An 18,879-nucleotide genomic window follows, 5' to 3' on the forward strand; every position below is an offset into this window, starting at 1 on the left:
CACAGGCAAGCTCAGCCTGACTAGGGGGCAACTGCCAGCCTCTCAGCTCTTGTCCCCAGAACAAGGTCCCTGGCTACCCTGCACATGGCTAGAAAGAGGACCAATGCCTGGGGCTTTCCATGAAGGTCAGGATGTAGTGACCTTCAAGGAAAGCCCCAAATTTCATCCCCCACAGTTTGGTCTGGGAGCTGCCCACAGACTAGGGCATGTGCCCACTAGACAAGGGAGGCTGGACCCAGGGCAGCCCCCAGAGGCTGGCTTCTCAGCCTGCAATGGGGAGCAGTATGGTGGTGCGAGCATGGCAGGTCCAAGGGAGTAGGGCGGCGCCCCGGCTCACCCGTTGCTGCTGCGCCTTCTGGATGGTGGTGATCTGCTGTGCCACCACAGACAGCACCTCAATGTCGATGCGATTGAACTCGTCGAAGCAGGCCCAGGCCCCGGCACTGAGTGAGGCCAGAACATTGGGTGGGGCACATGCATTCAGAGCCCAACCTGGCACCTCCCTCCAAGGGCCCGCTCCGACTCCACTTGGGAGGAAGCTCTCAGGAGCGATCTCCATCAGCTGTACTCAACCCACTGCCATTCCACACCCCAATGCCCCCGGGACCAAGCCCCAATGCCTATTACCCCCTCTGTCCCCTCCAGCAGCCTGCCAGACCCCTCTCAAGCAGTGCTCTCACCTAGCCCTCCCCAAGGAGAGCCTGGCCGTCCTGCCCCATCCTGTGCCAACCTCACACCCAGCCTCACCTGGCCAGGCCCTTGAAGAACTTGCCCATGGCCATGAAGTCGAGCTGGTCAGAGCAATTGAACACAACGGTCTGTATGGCCAAGGCCTTGCCCAGGTCTTTGGTGGTCTCAGTTTTGCCTGTGCCAGCTGGGCCAGCTGGGGCACCCCCAAACTTGAGGTGCAGGGCCCCAGTCAGCGTCAGGTAGCACCTGCAGGAGACACAGAAGGTGGCCTCGGGCCATACGCGGCTTGGACATCCAGACCTGGGGAGATCCTCCTCCTCCAGGGTCCTGTGGACAGGCACCTCTCGCCCCATCCCCTTTCGGGGACCCTGGGCATGCCCAGCCCTGGCACTGGGGTCAGGACTGGAGCCTACGGACACTATCCAGCGCGTTCCCTGTCCCATTTCGCCGCCAGGCCCAGCTTTGCCCAGGGACCCACAGGGATGGCTGATCTGTGGCCACACTTCACTTCCCTCACTCAAAACACAGCTTGAAAATCCAGCTGGTGCTAGATACGGGCGGCAAGATGAAATGACTGACTGAGCTAAGAGAGGACTGTTAGAAAAGGACTCACCCATGATGTCTGTCAAGCTCAGCTCCTCTGGCACATTAAAGGAGGAACTGACATAAAATCAGGAACTCGCATACCCATTAGATGCTCACTGAGTGCCACACGTGTGCTGAGAGCTTTACGTATATCAGCTCATGAAATTCTCATTACCACCCTGAGAAGGCCTCAGAGGAAATTCAGGCACAGAGGGGTCAAGTCACCTGCTCAAGGTCACTCCACCTGTGACAGGCAGAACTGAAGTCTAAGCCCAAAGTCCTTGGTCCCAGCCCTGCACTGCTCTGATAGACTAAATCACCCCAGAGTAGCCATGGTCCCTGGACTCCTGGGCCAGAGAGAACTCGAGGGAGGGTCTCAGTGTGGGAAGGAGCAAGAGGGGGACCCTCACCTGTCGGTGAGGGGCGTGATCACCAGCCTCCCACTGTTGCCCAGGTACTCGTAGCCATAGATGAACTCGGCATTCACAGCACGGATGTATAAGTCATTATTCGTCCAGTAGTACCTGGTGGTACAGGGAGATGGGGGCCTAGTCATGGGGCCATGGGCCACTGGGCAGGGCATATAGTCAAGGAAAGGTTCTTTTTGGGAATGAGGGCATCAAGGCACCCATGCCCAGCCTGTCCCAGAGCCTCGAGGACAGGGCCATCTTATTGCTGACTTTCCTCTTTTCCCCTGCCCCCTCCTGGCAGCTGCTCTGGCTCTGGGGGCATCCCCCATGCCCTCACCTCAGCTGCGAGATCCATTCAAAGTCATTCACGCTGACCACGTTCTCCTGGATCAGCTTGCTCACTACGTCCTTGGCGTGGACCTCAATGACGATTAGCGCTGAGAGCACTGCCCGCTGCATGCGGGACAGCTTCCCCCGCACCAGGGCCACCAGGTCACTGAGCTGCGGGAGTGGGGGACACTCAAAAAATCAGGATGCCACGAGGAGGCTCACCCTCCCCTTTCACAGAGGGTGGGCTTTCGCCACAAACAGTCCCTGTATCTTGGGGAGCTCTGATGGTCCAGGATGGGAGGGGAGTGGGGACCGGGCAGGGGGAGGGAAGGAAGTAGAATGGAGGCATACGCCTGGCATCTGCCTCCCTGCAGCCCTCAAGGTCAGGTGGGAGAGCCTGACGAGCTGGAGCAAGGGGTGCCTGCAGCACCATGCAGGAGGGACCAGGTACAGGGCTCCCTCACTGACCCTTAAGGACAGGACATCACCTCAGGCCCATCCCTCCTGCTGGTGGCTGGTTGTGAGACACTTCAGGGGTGTCTGATCTTTTTAGACCCAATCCCGGGCCTCTTTCAGGCTCAATATAGGGGAAAGCTCCTGGAGGGCCTGGGCCCTCCTGTGCAATGTAGCAGGTGAAGGGGGACAGACAGAGGTCCTCTTGACTCCAACCTGCTGGCAGAGCTGGGGGAACAGCCGGCTTCTGAGGTCGCCAGCCTCCAGAGCCTCTGCCACCTCCATGGTCCAGTAGGTCTGGCACCCAGCGATGGTCACCTGGCCAGGCCAGTTCAGAACCCACTGGGTCCTGGGCATCTGGGAAGACAACATGGGCAGGCTGACCCGGGCAGCCGCAGCCTTGATCCCATTCTCTCTTCTTCCTTTGAATGCTGTCTGTGCCTTTCAGACTTGGCTACAGTTGTTGATGCCACCAGTCCCTCCAGAGCAGGGAAATCCTTATGCTCTGGGCTTCTCTGGGTGGCAGAGATATCTCTGAACTGACTCTGCAGGCCAGGGCTTCACCTAGAGCCCATCTGCCGGTCATGGGGCTGACAGAAGGACTGCAGGAGAGGGCACAGCCTGGAGCCTGGCACCCAGTGAGTGCTGGGAATGGAATAGCCATCCCAATGATCATTAGGAGTGAGTCTCACTTTCTGGAGTGTATGTGGAAGGGAAAGACTTCAGATTCTCGCCTGAGCCTCCAGGGACCTCATGGCTGCAGCCTGAGGATGAGGCCGGCTGCAGCAGGAGGGGCACTGAGAGGGCGCAGCGGGCGCAGGGGCAGAGGCTGCATGGGCTTCGGGCGGCTTACCGTGGGGTAGGCCTTGATGGCCCTCTCGATGATGTGGCGCACACTGGCCTTCATGCTGCGCTCCACCTCCCGCAGCCAGTCCTCCACGTTGCTGGAGGGGTAGATGGAGAAAGTCAACTGCACCTCCTCCCCCTCGGCCGAGTACATGTGCGTGATCTCCAGGTCCTCCTGGAACAGCAGCTGCAAGCAGCAGGAGAGCATGAGTGGGGTCACCCCCGGTGTCCCCAGATGCCCTGCCCACCACAGCCCCAGCACTGAGCCCGCCTGTCCAGGGCCCACCACCTCAGGAAGAGAGCCCTGCCTTCCTACCCCCTGAGAGTCTCTGTTGGCTGGGCCTTCCCAGGCTGCATGGCCTGCCTTCTCCCCAGCATGGCCTGGCCCCAGCCCAGGCCCAGCAAGACAAAGGCCTTGGGGAAGGAGGCTGATTGCCCTGCATGTCCCCGGCCTCCTGCATAGATGAGGGAGGACAAGGCGGGTCACAGGCCTCTGGCCTCACGGGTTTCGCAGTGTGCCGGAGGAAGAGGGAGCCCTGGTGAGTTGGAAATCCAGGGCCCCCAGCCATGAGCTGGGCATTCTGCAGTTGACCTTCCTCTCACAGGCCCCGCGTGTGTCTCCAAAGACTAGGAATGTCATTTGCCACCTAATTTCCTGCTAAAAGCGCTTGTCACAAAAGGAAAGACGTTCTCCCTGGGAAGATGCCCCATGTTCCCGGCTCTGAGCCCAGGGCCCAGCTGCCCACCCGGGCGATGTTCTCGAAGCACTTGCGCAGGTGTGGCTGCACAGCTGTGGGGTCCTTTGTCTGCGACAAGATCTCTAGGAGTTCATCATCTGATAGGAAGTAGAACCTGCCGGGGGAACAGGGGTGAGGAAGCGGGTCACGCAGGCTCCCTGGGCCCCAGCTGCCCACCACTACTGACATCCCTGCACCCTAGCCTGAGCAGGGCCCTGGGTGCCTCAGCCTTATGGGCAGAAACTGGCAGAGCGGCTATGGGCCAGGTGGTGCCCACCTGGGGAAGGCACTCCGCTTAGTCTCCAGGTACTCGCTGAGGCCCTTCTGCACCAGGTCCAGTATCTTGTTACAATCCCGCAGGCTGTCCAGCATCCTCACGTCTGAACACACATTGATCACCTGCAGGGCCAGACCATACATGGAAATGGGCGGTGAGCATGGGCCAGATAGCAAGGCAGGCTCAGCCCAGAGCACCCACACCAGAGTCCCTCAGCCGGGCCTGGGAAGGAAGATGCAGAAAAATTCTCCTGAGCCAGCAGCTGCATCCATCAGTCCCACAGAAAAAAATTCTATGGTGAAACAAATTAGAGTTAAACAAATTTCATGGTCAAACAAATTAGAGTTAAACTCCTTAAGCTAAGGAGTTTGCTTTGCTGCAGAACTTGTCAGGGCCTCTAAAATGCTAATGTGGGCCAGGTGCAGTGGCTCACTCTTGTAATCCCGCACATTGGAAGGCCAAGGCAGGTGGATCACCTGAGGTCAGGAGTTCAAGACCAGCCTGACCAACATGGTGAAACCCCCGTCTCTACTAAATACAAAAAAATTAGCCGGGCAGGATAGCGCATTCCCGTAATTTCAGCTACTTGGGAGGCTGAGGCAGGGGACTAGCTTGAACCTGGGAGGCGGAGGTTTCAGTGAGCTGAGATTGTCCATTGCACTCCAGCCTGGGCAATAACAGCAAAACTCCATTTCAAAAAAAAAAAAAAAAGATAAAGTGGGCTGTGGATCTCCAAGAGAAAAACTGTCAGTGACAGTGCCTCTAAGGAGTATCTCTGAGGCTGGGGAGCCCACTCTGGAGGACGTGGGTCAAGACCAAATCCTCAGGCTTGTCCACCAGCCTTTTCTGTGTAGGGAGGGAATAGACTAGATAGACTAGGAGGCTTCCAGCAATGTGACCAGGGCCCTTGGGGGCCCCAGCTGCCCCTCCCACCCCGTCGAGCTCACCTCTCGGTTCTCGTAGGCATGCTTCATGATCTTCTTCCAGATCCGCTCCATGGTCTGGTAGCGCTTGCTTTCCACAGGCAGCTGCCGGTTGATGTCCTCAGAGCTGAAGATGGGCTCCAGGTAGAGCCAGGACCGTTGGCAGTTCAGCCACTCCTCCAGCACCTCCTGGGGAGGGGAGGGGCAGGGAGGGGTGTGATACAGACTGTCAGGGTCCAAGCTGGGGTTTGTCTGCATGACTGAGACATTTCACCCCACCAGCATGCTGGGCAGAGCACTGGACAGCAAACCCTGTGTCTATAGGGAGATTTCTAGAAGGTGCTGTCATCCGTAATATCCCAGGGAACAGCCAGGCGCGGTGGCTCAAGCCTGTAATCCCAGCACTTTGGGAGGCTGGGGTGGGTGGATCACGAGGTCAAGAGATCGAGACCATCCTGGTCAACATGGTGAAACCCCGTCTCTACTAAAAGTACAAAAAATTAGCTGGGCAGGTTGGCGCGTGCCTGTAATCCCAGCTACTCAGGAGGCTGAGGCAGGAGAATTGCCTGAACCCAGAAGGCGGAGGTTGAGGTGAGCCGAGATTGCGCCATTGCACTCCAGCCTGGGCAACAAGAGCGAAACTCCGTCTCAAAAAAAAAAAAAAAAAAATCCCAGGGAACAAAAAGGATACAGGGATGCCTGCCCTCAAGAGAAGTCCCACATCCTCATGGAACGCCCAAGCCTCCAAGGGAGTCGGGGGAGCTGCTCTCTCAAAGGGAGGAATACGCCCATGCCAGCAAAGCCTGCAGCGACAGGAAAGACTCAGTGCCTGGAAGACGAACCCAGCAAACCCAGCCTCCTTCCTAGAAGGACTTCTGGGTCCATGACCCCAGGATTCTCTGAGGTTCAATGGGTCTTGAGTGTGAGAGTCCTAAAATACTCTCTGAAACATCAGTCCAAGAGTGAGGCATCTTCAGAATAAGCCATTTCCCCCTTCTGCCTCCATATTCCCCATTCAGGATTTATCTCTGGTCTTCTCCCATCAGCACAAACTCACATACTCATCCACTTCTTCCTCGTGGGATGGGGGTCACAGTCAGCAGTGTCAGGACTATGCCAAGCCCTGGTGGGCACCAGGGGAAACGGGGGGAAATGGGGCCTGGTCCCTTCCCTTGAGGGGTCCACATCCCACTAAGGGGTTAGTTCTGCCCCTGAATCATGGACCCAGCATGTGTGGTGGACTCTGTAAGAGGCACCAACCAATGGCCTCGGTGGGAACCCCTTGAAGGAGGGTGAGGGAAAATCGGTGATGCTGCTTGGTGCTGGACCTTGGAGGAGATGGAAGGTGGGTGTAGAACTCCAGGTCAAGTGGCCAGCATGAGAGAGGGAGAGCTGGGACAATGCTGACCAGCTCAGGGAGCTCTGGGTAGTCCAGGCACACTGATGAGTCCCCTTCACCTGCTTCTGGCCTTCACTGGAGGTCTCTGAACAGCTCACACAGAGCTGGCCCCGGGTCTGCCCTCCAGGGCTCTCTGGGCAGCTCTTGTCTCTGGCCTTGAGAGCCTGAGACACGCGTAGGCCCTGAGTGTGGCCTAGTCCCTCCAACTAAGGTAGCTTTGAATGACATGGGAATGGAAGCTCAGGACAGTCTGGGAAAGGGCACTGAGGTGCTTTGGGGCCTTGGGGCAACCAGCCCAGAAAGTGTCAGTACTGGAGGTCCTGGTTGTCCCGAGCTCAGGCAGCCCTGGGGAGGCCAACTGGCAGTTCTCAGTCCCTTCCTTGGCCACATTTTGGGACCAAATGCTGCCCTTCCACATCCTTAACTGCCTGGTCCAATAGCTGAACTTCATGTCTGGAGAGCCCATCCTAGTTGACTGCCTCTGAATGCAGTGAGGCGGGGCCTGCCAGAAAGCCAGGGGCTGTGTGAACGGGGGCAAGGTGCTGTGATGCTTTGAACCCTACGCGGAGACCATCAGTGACAGCCATGGGCCGGGGCTGTCTGGGTGGTGGAGTGATGAGGGAAGCACTCGGGGGAGGGCTGACCTGGGTCAGCTTCAGTTTGTTCTCCCAGGAGTTGATGCGCTGCTCAAAGGGCTTCTTGTAGGGTGAAAAAGACATGCTCTGGGTCATGACGATGTGGTCGTCCAGCAACTGCGAGGCCTCATCTGGGCTCTTCAGGATGTAGGTGTCTGTCTCCTTGTAGGGCAGGACGTTGAACAGGATGGTTGACCACTCCTTCTCCATCTTGTCCAGTGCCTGGAGTAGGGGACAAGCCAGGTTGAGTCCCAGGAGGGAATGGTCCTGCTGCTATCTGACTAACCCTGACCAGGGAAGCAGCAGACAGCACCTGACCATGACCTTAACATGGCCCCTCTGGCAGACAGTCTCAGCTTGTCTGTCAGCAAGTCCCATGTGAGCCCTCATCTGAATTCAGGGCCAATGCACTCTCTTTTTTTTTTTTTTTTCCTGAAATAGAGTCTCGTTCTATCACCCAGGCTGGAGTGTAGCAGCGCAATCTTGGTTCACTGCAACCTCTGCCTCTTGGGTTCAAGCAATTCTCCTGCTTCAGCCTCTCAAGTAAATGGGACTACAGGCATATGCCACCACGCCCGACTATTTTTTGCATTTCAGTAGAGACAAGGTTTCACCATGTTGGCCAGGCTGGTCTCGAACTCCTGACCTCAGGTGACCCACTGGCCTCAGCCTGCCAAAGTGCCGAGATTACAGGTGTGAGCCACCGCGCCTGGCCCAATTCACCCTTACACATGTGCTGCATGTGGTTGTACCTGTGTTGGGAGGCAACTAAGGTGAGGAGGAGTGTGGGTGCTGGTCTCACCTCTGGCATTTACTGTGTCACCCTGGCCAGTTGCTGAACCTTTCTGAGTCTTAATTGATTATCTGTTTTTTTGTTTGTTTTGTTTTGAGACGGGATCTCACTCTGTCTTCCTGGCTGGAGTGCAGTGGCATAATCACCACTCACTGTAGCCTCAGCCTCCCAAGTAGCTGGAACTATAGGCATATGCCACCATGCCTAGCTGGTATTTTAATTTTTTGTAGAGACGGGGGTCTCTCTATGTTGCCCAGGCTCCTGGGCTCAAGCGATCCTTCCTCCTCAGCCTCCCAGAGTACTGGGATTACAGGCATGTGACTGCGCCCAGCCTAACTCATCTGTTAAATTGAGGATAATGTTATCAGCTCCTTCCTGAGGCTCTTGAGAGGTGTAACTGAAGAATAATGGCAATGGCGGACCCTGTCAAGAACTTTATGTGTATTATTAACTCACTTAATAGAATGCATCTCAACTCCTGGGCCTCATGACCCCAGGCATGGGGCTTATTACTGTCATCCTCCCAAGTGGCTGTGGCTGCCAGAGCAGGAGGCCAGGCTGTCCGGCAGGGCCTGGGTGGGGTAGGTGGGCCTGCTGATGGCTGCCCACCTGCTCGATGGCATACTCCTTGCCAGCCACCTCGGCCACCTTGCTGATGCTCTCAATATGGTCCTGCAGGTTCATCTCAAGGCAGCGAGCAAAGGTCAGGTTGGCCTTGGGCCTGACGTTGATGTTGATCTGGTTGGACAGCACCTCCCAGTGCCGGTTACGCATGCCAGGGTTACGCAGCCCCTGGATCAGCGGGATGTATGGTTTGAACTCCTCGATGCGGGCCCGGATGTCCAAGGCCACTTCCTGGCAGGCTGCAGGGTAGGACAGAAGGGCATGAGAGGCAGCCAGTGGAGGCAGGGAAGGAGGGGACCCACTGGGGTGGCTCCTTACCTGGCATGTCCTTGAACTGCTTCACACACTTGTGCATGGTCTTGAAGGCCTCAATCACGTTCTTCTCTAGCTGCTCAGCATCGATGGCGGACAGGGGGTCATTCATCCAGCTCTCTGACCAGCGCAGCCAGTCAGAGGCTGTGGTCCAGAGGTCCAGGTAGGGTTGGAACTCCTTCACCATCCTGGAGAGCTTGTCGTACTGCAGGGACAGGAGGGCAGGATTGGGGCTGACTTGGGGAGCTCCCCAGTCTCTCTCCATGCTGCCCCTTCTGGGCAAGGTCCTCTCCCTCTCCCTTGTTCCTAGCTGCTGTCCCTGCCCCTGCCCCCACAGACCTGGGCCTGGTCTCCCTTCTTCTCTTCCCACCCGAGAGCTGGGCTCTGAGCTGTTGCACCAGACCTGGGCTGACCCTCAGACCTTCTGCCTGGTCCCAGGGGCCTCCTCAACCTGAGGGCCAGGGTTGGGCTGTCTCCAATCTGCAGCTTGCTCTACCCTGGCCCTAAATGCCAGAGCCCTGCCACCTGGCAGCTGCATCTACACGAGCTGCTTCCTCGAGCCAGGGGGCTTAGGGGCAGGGCGCCTGCGGGAGGCCTACGTTGGTGATGGGCAAGCCGAAGATGCGCTCGCGGTTGTTGTAGAGCACAGCCTGCTGCTGGCAGTCCTTCAGCTGCTTCTTCATGCGCCGCACCTCGTTGGCAATCTCATGTGCTCGCGAAATCTCCACGTGGATGGAGAAGCCAGCTACCACCAGCTGCAGGCCAAGGAGCAGTGGGTCAGGTGCCCCTGCAGCCTCATTTGTGTCCACGCCTTCCCATGCAAACCCCAGGGAACCAGAGGTCCCAGGACATCCACTCCTCCCAGTGTAAGGAGGCTGTTCTCCTGGAGTGAGCAGATTCCTAGCCCATCACAGGCAGGCTGACTGCCCTGTGGTAACATAGCAGGGCCAGGGGAGACCCAGTGCCCTGACGCTGGGCCCACTGCCCACTGGGCCACCATGGTCACAACAGAAGAGCTGGGGTCTTTACTACTCTGAATCTTTCTGGAGCTTGCTGCCCAGGCATCTCTTTGGCCTTTAGGTTCATTCTTTCAGCCATGTATTCATTCATCTATCTGCTCACCCATCACACGTTGACTCAGCACCTCCTGAATGCAAGAAGTGAGACTGAGCCCTAGAGAACTGTGCGTGTGTGTGGTGGGATGGAGGGTGTGTCCAGCACCAAGCCTGCAGCTGTGCCCCACCTGTAGCCCTTCCAGTTTCTCCTGGAAGTTGTTCTGATCCATGATCTGGATTTTGTGGAACTTCTCCTCATCCTCCATATGCTGCTGCTGCACCATCTCTATCTGCCCGAGGATCTTAGAAGGCCAGTTGCTGGCAATCCATCTGGCCAGGATGGGGATGGGGATTGGGAGAAATATCGCAGCTGAAGTGGTGGGGTGGCAAGGCCAGGCAGGGGCATCCCACCAGGTACCCAGGCAGCCAGAGAGAAGGGGGAACCGGGAAAATCCAGGCAGCTGTGGAGGCCACTTGGGGCCGGACAGCTGGGAAGTGCAGGTGAGCTGGGAGGCAGCTACCGCCACCATCAGGGAGGCTGCTCTGCCCCCTGGGAGCTGCAGTCTGCATCTAGTGAGATGCAGACCCAACATGTCCAGTGCAGTGACCAGGACCAAGGGGAAGTGAGAGGAGTGGGGTCGAGTTCCACTCTTAAGCCTCAGTGGCCTTTCCTTGGAGGAGGCAAAGCCGCAGTCTCTAGCCAGGGCCCTCATGCCAGCTGCCTTCATGTCAGACCTACTCCTTTTGCCCAGCTGACACCGGGGACCTGTGGAATGTGAGGCTTTCCCCTGAAGCTGGCCTATGGATGCTGACCCTGGGGAGTTCCCCCTGGCACCCAGGTGCCCTGTCTGCCAGTGTCTCCGGGCTCCTGGGCAGGACCCTGATGGTCCTGACTGCCCCCACCATCTGTGAGGCAGTGCTGGGTGTGGGGTCTCTGGCTACTGACGGGACAGAGACAAGGTTGGGGAGCACCTGAGGCCAAAAGGCCCAAATGAATTCCTTCTGCTTTACTGGCCACCTAGCTCTGCTTGGTCCTGGCCCATGTGTGGAGCCCTGGCCTCTGGAATCTCGGTGGGGCGTTTCTGGGGAGACTGCACAGGCTGTGGCAGGTGGGGCATTTGGGAGCCTCTGCAGCTCAGCAGCTCCCCTCACACTCCACCCTGCACCTGGCATGGGGGCCCAGCTCCCACTCACTTGTCATTGAAGTCATCTGAGCTGAGGTTGTAGAGGAATTCATCCATGACCTGGTAGTCATCCATGACCTTCACAATCCGCTCCTGCACAGACGGGTGGTAATGAGAACTGCACGTGTACCGGGGAGCAGGGTGGGTAATTGGGACCTGGCTCCCCAAAGAGACGGGAACTAGAGAGGGGCTGCTCTGTTTCAGAGTAGAAAGGCCTGGGCCAGAGGGGAGGCCCAGCGTGCAAGGGCAGCATCAGGCTCAGGACTCCAAGAGCCATGGCAGCCACACGTCCAACTTCCAGCCCCCAGCACCCAGACAGCAGAGCTCTGAAGCCCTGGCTCACAGCCCCCAAACCCCATCTGTGCTCTGTCCACCTCCCCCTCAGCCTCCTGGGTCCTGACCTCCCAGGCCCTGCCTGCCCCAGCCTTCAGACTCTAACACCGGCTCTGTGCCTCCTGGCCCCCGTCTCACCTCCAGGCCCACCAGCCTTTCCGGGATGCTCTTCATCCACTCTCGCAGCTCAGCCAGCTCCTCAATGCTGTTGGGCTTCTCGTAGATCTTGCGGCTGATGCTGCGGAACTCCTCGCAGATCTGGCAGTGGGAGGAGGTGCTGGGGAGGGTGGCGTGCTGCTCCTTTGCTTTCCCTGGCCTGCTCCTCCTCCTTGGTCTCCAGCATCTCCTGACAGGGAACTGTTCCCCCTACCCCAATACCCTGCAGCACTTTCCAAGAGGGGTGCTCCTGGTGGGCTCCCTGGGTTGCTGAGGGCTGTTAGTGGGCCAAGGGTGTGACCTGGCACACCTCAACCTCCCAGCCTCCTCTGGCCCCACCAATACACGCAGGGCTTCTGAGACTTGCACTCATACTCCCCAGCTCCATGAAACAAATCCACCAAGGGTGTCCTTTGTGAGGCTTCCCAGGCCTCTGCAAGTCTGGGGAAGGAGGTAGAAACTCCTGTTTCCTGGGACCTCCCATATGGGACAGCTCCCTGTAGACAGGCGGGGATGGGACAGGGTTTCCAGCTCCTTCCCTTGGCAACTGAGCTCTGCAGACACCCCAGACCCTGACTGGGGACATCTTGCTGGGTATGTGAGGGTGCACGTGTGCTGCTGTGGTCACTGAGGCGGGGCGGGTGGGCACTTACGCTGTCCACCTCCTTGTGCAGGTTCTTGGCAAGGATGTCCAGCATGGAAGTGGCCAGGGCCTTGCGTTTCTTGGACAGGCTCTGCTTGACGTTGTCGGTGTTGATGTAGAAAGGCCCAATGATGATGCTGCTGGGCAGCGAACTGTCCAGGATCTCCTTCTCCCGCAGGTGGGTGAGCACCACCTCCCGCACCTCCTGGGCCGACAGGCCCTGCGTCTGGTAGGCTCTGAGGACAGCAAGCACATGGGAGGGAGCAGAGGACAGTGAGCAGGGTTGGCAGGGAGTCATGTGCGCTGGCCGACACACGGACACCCTTGGACGCGCAGGGGCACACGTACGCACTTGAGGAAAGTGGCAATGTCGTTGTTGCTCAGCTCCAGGTACTTTTGGTACTCTTTGGCGTAGGCCTGCAGTGGGATCATGGCCTTGGCCATGGAGCTGGCGATGGTGGCCCGTAGCTCCTCCACCAGTGGCTCATGAAGGCCCACCGACTCCAGCAGGGGGTCACCGCTGATGAAGATGTCCTCCATCACCAGCTGTGAGGGAAGGCATGGGAGGGGCAGTGCTGGATGAGCCAGGTGGCGAAGAAGCAGAGGGGCTGGAGGTGGAGATTCCTCCCGAGGAGCAGGGCAAATACAGGCAGGATGTGCCTGAAGCCTGTGGATGGCACGGTGGCTGCAGAGAGTTGGGGTGCTGGGGAGGGGGTTTTACTGTGCTGTCTCTTTATAAGGTCAGAAGGCCCTGTGAGGCCCACTAATGAGCAGCATCTTCCCCTGCCTGGGCCTGACTCAGCCCAGGGCCAAGGAAAGGCGCAGAAAAGACAACTGGGTCGTGAAGGCTGTGACTGACCAGCAGGGGAGACAAGAAGGGCTAGGGCACGGGGCTCTTGGACCTGGAAGTGGGCTGTGTACAGCTGGGGGTGTGCAGTGACAGTGACTAGTTGGGGCTTTGGACAGAGGTTCTGTATTAGAAGCTGGCCCGTGACCCCCTCCGGAGATGAAGAGAGGGCAGGAGCTGGGTGGGATCAAGAACGTGGGGTCTGCGTCAGATCTGACCGTGGCAGCAGAGGTCCAGCAAGCCCAGAGTTCAGATCACAGTTCCAACACTTAGCAGCTATGCAATCTTAGGGTATCACACTTCTCCAAGCCTCACCTACAGAATGCGGGTGTTAATAATAGTTCCCAGTGCAGCCTGTGATGAGGATTAAATGAGATACTTGAGAGTTACAGGGCTGAGCATACTGCCTGCCGGACAGAAGGCCTGTGATACAGCTAAACTGCAGCAGCACCCTGAGACGCAGAGAGCCATCAGCAGCCAGGGAAGCCAGGGCAGCCAGGGCAGCCAGGGCAGCCAGGGCAGCCAGGGCCTGGGACCTGCTCAGGCTGCAGCGTGTACCTTCTCCAGCTGGGGCACGGCGTGGGTGGCCAGGATGCCCTTGTCGAAGAGGTTCAGCAGAGATGCCTCGAACTGCTCCAGTGGGGTGCTATAGTGCACCCCAGAGCTGTCCAGCACCAGGTCCACGATGAACAGGGGATTCTTCCGGGGCCTGCAGGCAATGGCGGTCTGACTGTGGGCAGAGGCCTAGGAGGCCTGTGTGTAGGGGCGGCCCTCTGCCCTTCCTCAGCGCTATGGCTCTTGGACCTTCCGTACACAGTCCTTGACTTTTCTTTCTTCCCAAACACCTCCAAGTTGCCAGAGAGGAAGACCCAGGCTGAACAAACAGATTCCTCAGCTCCTGACATGCTCCAAGGTCCACAAGCACCACAAGAGAGGGAGGCCCCCCCACCCCTGTGTTGAGGTTGTCAGGACCTAGCGTTGTGGCCCCCACACTCTCCCTGGGAGCCCATCTTCCTTGGCTTCCGATCTCTGCTATGCAGCAAGAGCCAAGACTGGAGCTCAGCTGGGGCCCTCTGATGGCTTCTGACTATACTTAGAATGAATCCAGCCCCAAGCTGAGACTTCAGGAGGCCCCGTGAGATCTGGCCTGGTCCCTGCAACCTCTCCCACTGCATTCTGAGCAGCCCTCCCTGACTCCAGCCACACTGGGCAGCCTTTCCTTCCTTGACTGCACGATGACCTCGAGCTGAGTGAGCAGTGCCAGGCCTGTCTTCCCCTCAGCGTCTCTGCCCATGCTCTCTCTCCGCCTGTACCTCCCTCCACCTCGCATCCCATCACAACTGGGTTCTTCTTATGTCTCAGGTCTTGGCACAGATGTCATCTCCTCCCTGACACCCTGGCAAAGGCCCACCCCCAGTGTCTATCATGGCCCCTGCCCAAACTGGCAATGACTATGTGTATTTATTTATCTGTTTGCTGCCTGTCTCCCCCATGAGACCAGGGACTGGGCCTCTCTTGTTCCCTTAGAACCGTGCCTGGTTCGTGGAAAGTGCTCAAAGAATATTTCTCCATGGAGTAACTCAATGACCGAGTGAGTGAAGGTCACCGGAAGCAATGCAAACCAGGGCTGGCAGGACACTGCCCAGCAGCCTACAGGGAGCTCAGCTCTCCCTCCTGCCTGGGACCTGGCACAGATGGGCACCCTGGCCTTTGTCCTCCACCCTGCTCCATCCCAACCACTGGGGCCTAGCAAGGAACAGCTCCACTATCAACAGGTGCCTCTGCCCAGCCGGGCCCCACCTGTAAGGGCTGTTAATTAAGTCGTCACCCCAGACCATGTCGTCGGTGCAGTTGAGCACGCTGTAGCAGGCATCACTGATGAACTGTGAGAAGCTGGCGAGTGAGTCCTGCACCAGGAAGCGCAGCGTGTCCTGCAGCATGTACTTCACCAGCTCCATCAGCTTGCGCAGCTTGGACATCAGGTACACTTCCCAGTTGGTCTCATAGAGGTTGTACCAGCCCTTGCTCATGTCACGCAGGCTGCTGCGCATGGCCACCTTGAGGGAGTTGACCCAGCTGTCCTTGAGGAACATCTGCACCTGGAGTGGCCGCAGGCATCATCACATGGCCGCCCTGGCGACCCATCACCTATAGACACACTCAGAGACTCAAAGCACCAGGGCACTTGAAGCTCAGGGCTCATCTGACTGTGGAGGGATGTCCCCTACCCCAACTACTGCCAAGCCCTGCCAACCAACAGCCTCACGTGACCCTGGGGGCTCAGGGCTGCTGGGATCAGGGGAAGGAGGGAAGAAAGGAGAGAGGGAATATGGGGCAGCAGAAGCAGGACTTTCCCTCCAGCCATGAGAGACAGAGACCCAGAGAATGAGACAAGAGAGAAGCAGAGAGACAGAGAACAAGACAAAAACAGACTGAGAGGGAAAGACATAGACAATGAGGCAGAGAGACAGAAGAGGGGCCCCACCCCATCATACCCCAATCTGCAGGTCAACACAGGGGTGCCTGAGGTTCCTGCTCCCCTTCTAAGACAAGGGGTCTGCTTCAGAGGCAAACAGAGTTGGGATGGAAAGGGATTGGAAATAGAGCCCACCCTGGTTCTCCCTTTCTCTCCAAGATGAGCTGTCAACCTCAGTCCCCACCCCAGCCTCCAATAACGTCTAGGAAGAGGCTGAGGACAGGTTTTGAGAAAAGGAGGAGCTCACAGCCTCGCCACGTGGCCTGTTGACCTAGGCCTTCCACTGCAGCCCCGACCTGTGCCTGCCGGCCCTGAGGGTCTGCCCTATACTTGCCCCTCTGTGTCCTTGATGCCTACAAACCTGGGAGAAGGTCTGTGACTGGATCTGCTCAAACTCCTCCAGGCGGCTGTACTTGGAGAGGTTTGAGTGGAACAGGGACATGGTGGTCACACTGTTGCACTGGGCCCTCACCTTGCTGAGGGCCGTGATGACCTCTGGCCGTGTGAGCAGGGACACAAAGGTGAAGTCCTCCTTCTGCTCCCGGAAGGGGTACTTGGGGACACTCACCAACCCTGCAGGGGTAGTGGCCAAGGGCCAGGATCAGACCCTGCCTCGCCACACCAGGACACAGGACAAATCCACAGGCGCTTGATGGAGGGCCGTGACTTCTGCCTTCTCCCCGGAAGAGGGACTAGGGTTCCCGGAGCCCCACTTTTCCCATAGTTTGCCAGAGTGGTGCTGCAGCTCTTTAGTGAGGTGCCCACTCTGAGATGGATAAAGGAACTCCTTCTAGGACTCCTTAGTCACAGACTCCTCTGAGAAGTAGATGAGAACCGTGGACCCTCTCCTCATCTACCCCTGCCTGTGCTGCAAACAAGCTCAAGGTCTGTCCACAGCCTGCCCTGGAGCACCGAGGAAGGAAGATGTGGGTACCAGGACCTCTTGGAATGCCCACTGTCCACACCCCAGCCTGCATCCTGAGTACATGACACACAGGAAGCTGAGTCTAAGAAGACTGGCAGGGGAGCTCAAAACAAGGAGCGTTCTCGGGCCCCAGGATCCTGCTCTGAGACTCAGTCTCCTCTTGCTACTGTAGGAAGGACTGTCCTCTAGGTCAGAGCAGCAGAGCCCCTTCCATCTACTGTGGAAACATTGTTTCCTAGTACACATTCACCTTGCCACTTCTGTGCAATTCCCACTAATATGTTCAAAAAGAGCCTTCTTCCCCTTCCCCTGGTCCAGAACCCTCCAGGCAGCTGGGAGAAGTGGGACAAGTGCTGGAGACAGGGAAGGTGCAGGGAGTGTCGGGCTGATGATGCCCACAGTGGCAGAGCAGACGATCCTGGAGGGGAGGGTTGGGGGGTAGCTCCGGCCACGTGGACGGCCATGGGGCCCGTCTTGGTCCAGTGACCCTCACCTTGCTCAGGCACCTGCTCCTCCTCCTTCTTGGGGAGGGTCACGTAGGAGAAGGTCTCAGGCTTGGAAGAGACAATGTGGTCAAAGTTGATCTTGTTCATGCTGCGCTCATAGTCCAGGCTCACTTCTCTGGCGAGACTGCTGAGGTGCTCTAGAACCCTGCCCATGGAGACAGGAGACGGAGGCGTCAGGGGCTCCACATCCTGTGAATCCCAGCCGGGGCCAGGCTCTGCTCTGGCATGGACCTGGGGACATGCATTTAGGGCTTTCCCTCTGGATTCATGGCCACACCCCTACCTGGCCCTGAGCCACTAACTTCCAAGTGCGCTTCCCCTGCTTCTTTCATGCCCCTTGTCCCCATTTTCTGTGGCCAGTCTCTGCAAGCCAAGGCAGGCCCCAGAGCAGTGGGACGGGGTGCAGGAAGTCCTGGGCCTGGAAGCCTCAGAGAGCTGCCCACTCACTGCCTGCACCTCCCCTGCAGCACCCCCGCCCGCTGCCCATGGCTCAGTGGAGGATGCTTGCCACCGAGCTCCTTTGCTTTCACCGAGCAATCATGGCAGTGCCTTGAAGGTGCTGAGAGCTCAGGCTGCGCAATACCACAACTGGGCCCGAGGGTGGGGGACCCCTGCACTTCACCCTGGAACTGGGCTCTGAGATTGGAAATCGCCAGACCTGGGGTGAGCTTGCATTTAGTCCATTGCAGCTCTCGCTGGCTCTACCTCTGAGGAAGCCTCAAATATACATCTTTCTCCCCTGCTGCTCAGCTGCTATTCTGGTTCAAGCCACCATCATGGTCTCTGGCACGATTATGGCATGAGTCTCTTCACTGATCTCCCTGCTTCCACACTTGCCCCCTTACAACCCATTCTCCACTTGGCAAGGGGGAAAGATATATTTTAAACATGTACATGATCAAGCCACTCCTCTGCTCAGTAGCACCCATGGCGAGCAGAGACTGTTGGCCCGTGGCTGCATCTCGGCCCTGGCCTGCGTGTGGTCCAGCCTCCCCCACCAACATCTCTCTTTGCATTCCAGCCACAGTAACCCTGTCCTGCTCCTCAAGTACCACAAACTTGTCCCTACCTCAGCCTCTGCACTTCTGTTCCCTCTGCCAGAATCCTCTTCTTCCCTTACTGTTTTAGACCTCAGCGCAAATGACAGCACCTCTGTCAGGGAGGCTTTCCCTGAGCACCTAATAGAAAGAAGCCCTTCTGAGACATCTTTATTCCCTTCTCTCGCTTGGTCTTCACAGCACTTATCGGAACGCTGAATCACCCAGATTTCTCATTGTCTGTCTTCCTGGCCAGGCTGAGTCCCCAGGGTGCAGGCTCTTTGTTGGAAATGTTCACTGCAATGTCCCCAGTGCCTGGCACAAGATGGGTACTTCCACACATGGCTGCTTGCTGGCCTGAAATCCACTCCCTCCCTTCTTCCTCAATTATGTTCCAGAATTCAGTACTTCCTCACTAGACTCAGGGGAACATGACACAGCCCCAGCTCCAGGGGTACATCTCAGCTAGTTCGAGCCAATCTTGTGGAGCTTGCCCCGACTGCAGTTGGTTTAGCAAGGGGAACACATCCCAGTTATGATCAACCACTTATGCAGAGATATAAAAGTCAAGCCCTCTGCAGTCAGCTAAGATTGCTCCATTGCACTCTAGCCTAGGGGACAGAGCAAGATCCTGTCTAAAAAAAAAAAAAAAAAAAAAAATCAAGCCCTCTTATTCTGGCTCCCTCCAGGACAAATTCGGTGG

The 18,879-nt window shown here is 57.6% G+C and overlaps 1 protein-coding gene across 4 annotated transcripts in view; it reads right to left on the bottom strand.

The window, feature by feature from the left end:
* Positions 1 to 18,879, bottom strand: part of DNAH1 (dynein axonemal heavy chain 1) — an 83,888-nt gene that overhangs the window by 38,056 nt on the left and 26,953 nt on the right. For all 4 annotated transcript variants that reach the window (XM_010347058.3, XM_074403757.1, XM_074403758.1 and 1 more), the window contains 22 exons: positions 17,127 to 17,284; positions 16,070 to 16,281; positions 15,033 to 15,331; positions 13,791 to 13,941; positions 12,738 to 12,931; positions 12,396 to 12,621; positions 11,725 to 11,844; positions 11,264 to 11,346; positions 10,258 to 10,399; positions 9,614 to 9,769; positions 9,021 to 9,219; positions 8,688 to 8,941; positions 7,295 to 7,507; positions 5,276 to 5,440; positions 4,329 to 4,450; positions 4,061 to 4,166; positions 3,322 to 3,501; positions 2,685 to 2,825; positions 2,023 to 2,186; positions 1,686 to 1,799; positions 748 to 936; positions 338 to 443 (listed from right to left, as the gene is read on the bottom strand). In XM_010347058.3, coding sequence (XP_010345360.2) covers positions 338 to 443; positions 748 to 936; positions 1,686 to 1,799; positions 2,023 to 2,186; positions 2,685 to 2,825; positions 3,322 to 3,501; positions 4,061 to 4,166; positions 4,329 to 4,450; positions 5,276 to 5,440; positions 7,295 to 7,507; positions 8,688 to 8,941; positions 9,021 to 9,219; positions 9,614 to 9,769; positions 10,258 to 10,399; positions 11,264 to 11,346; positions 11,725 to 11,844; positions 12,396 to 12,621; positions 12,738 to 12,931; positions 13,791 to 13,941; positions 15,033 to 15,331; positions 16,070 to 16,281; positions 17,127 to 17,284 — 3,694 coding nt within the window. The remainder of the gene's footprint in view (positions 1 to 337; positions 444 to 747; positions 937 to 1,685; positions 1,800 to 2,022; positions 2,187 to 2,684; positions 2,826 to 3,321; positions 3,502 to 4,060; positions 4,167 to 4,328; positions 4,451 to 5,275; positions 5,441 to 7,294; positions 7,508 to 8,687; positions 8,942 to 9,020; positions 9,220 to 9,613; positions 9,770 to 10,257; positions 10,400 to 11,263; positions 11,347 to 11,724; positions 11,845 to 12,395; positions 12,622 to 12,737; positions 12,932 to 13,790; positions 13,942 to 15,032; positions 15,332 to 16,069; positions 16,282 to 17,126; positions 17,285 to 18,879) is intronic.

The sequence above is a fragment of the Saimiri boliviensis genome, chromosome 8 (genome assembly GCF_048565385.1).
Source record: "Saimiri boliviensis isolate mSaiBol1 chromosome 8, mSaiBol1.pri, whole genome shotgun sequence".
NCBI classification, from domain to species: Eukaryota; Metazoa; Chordata; class Mammalia; order Primates; family Cebidae; genus Saimiri; species Saimiri boliviensis.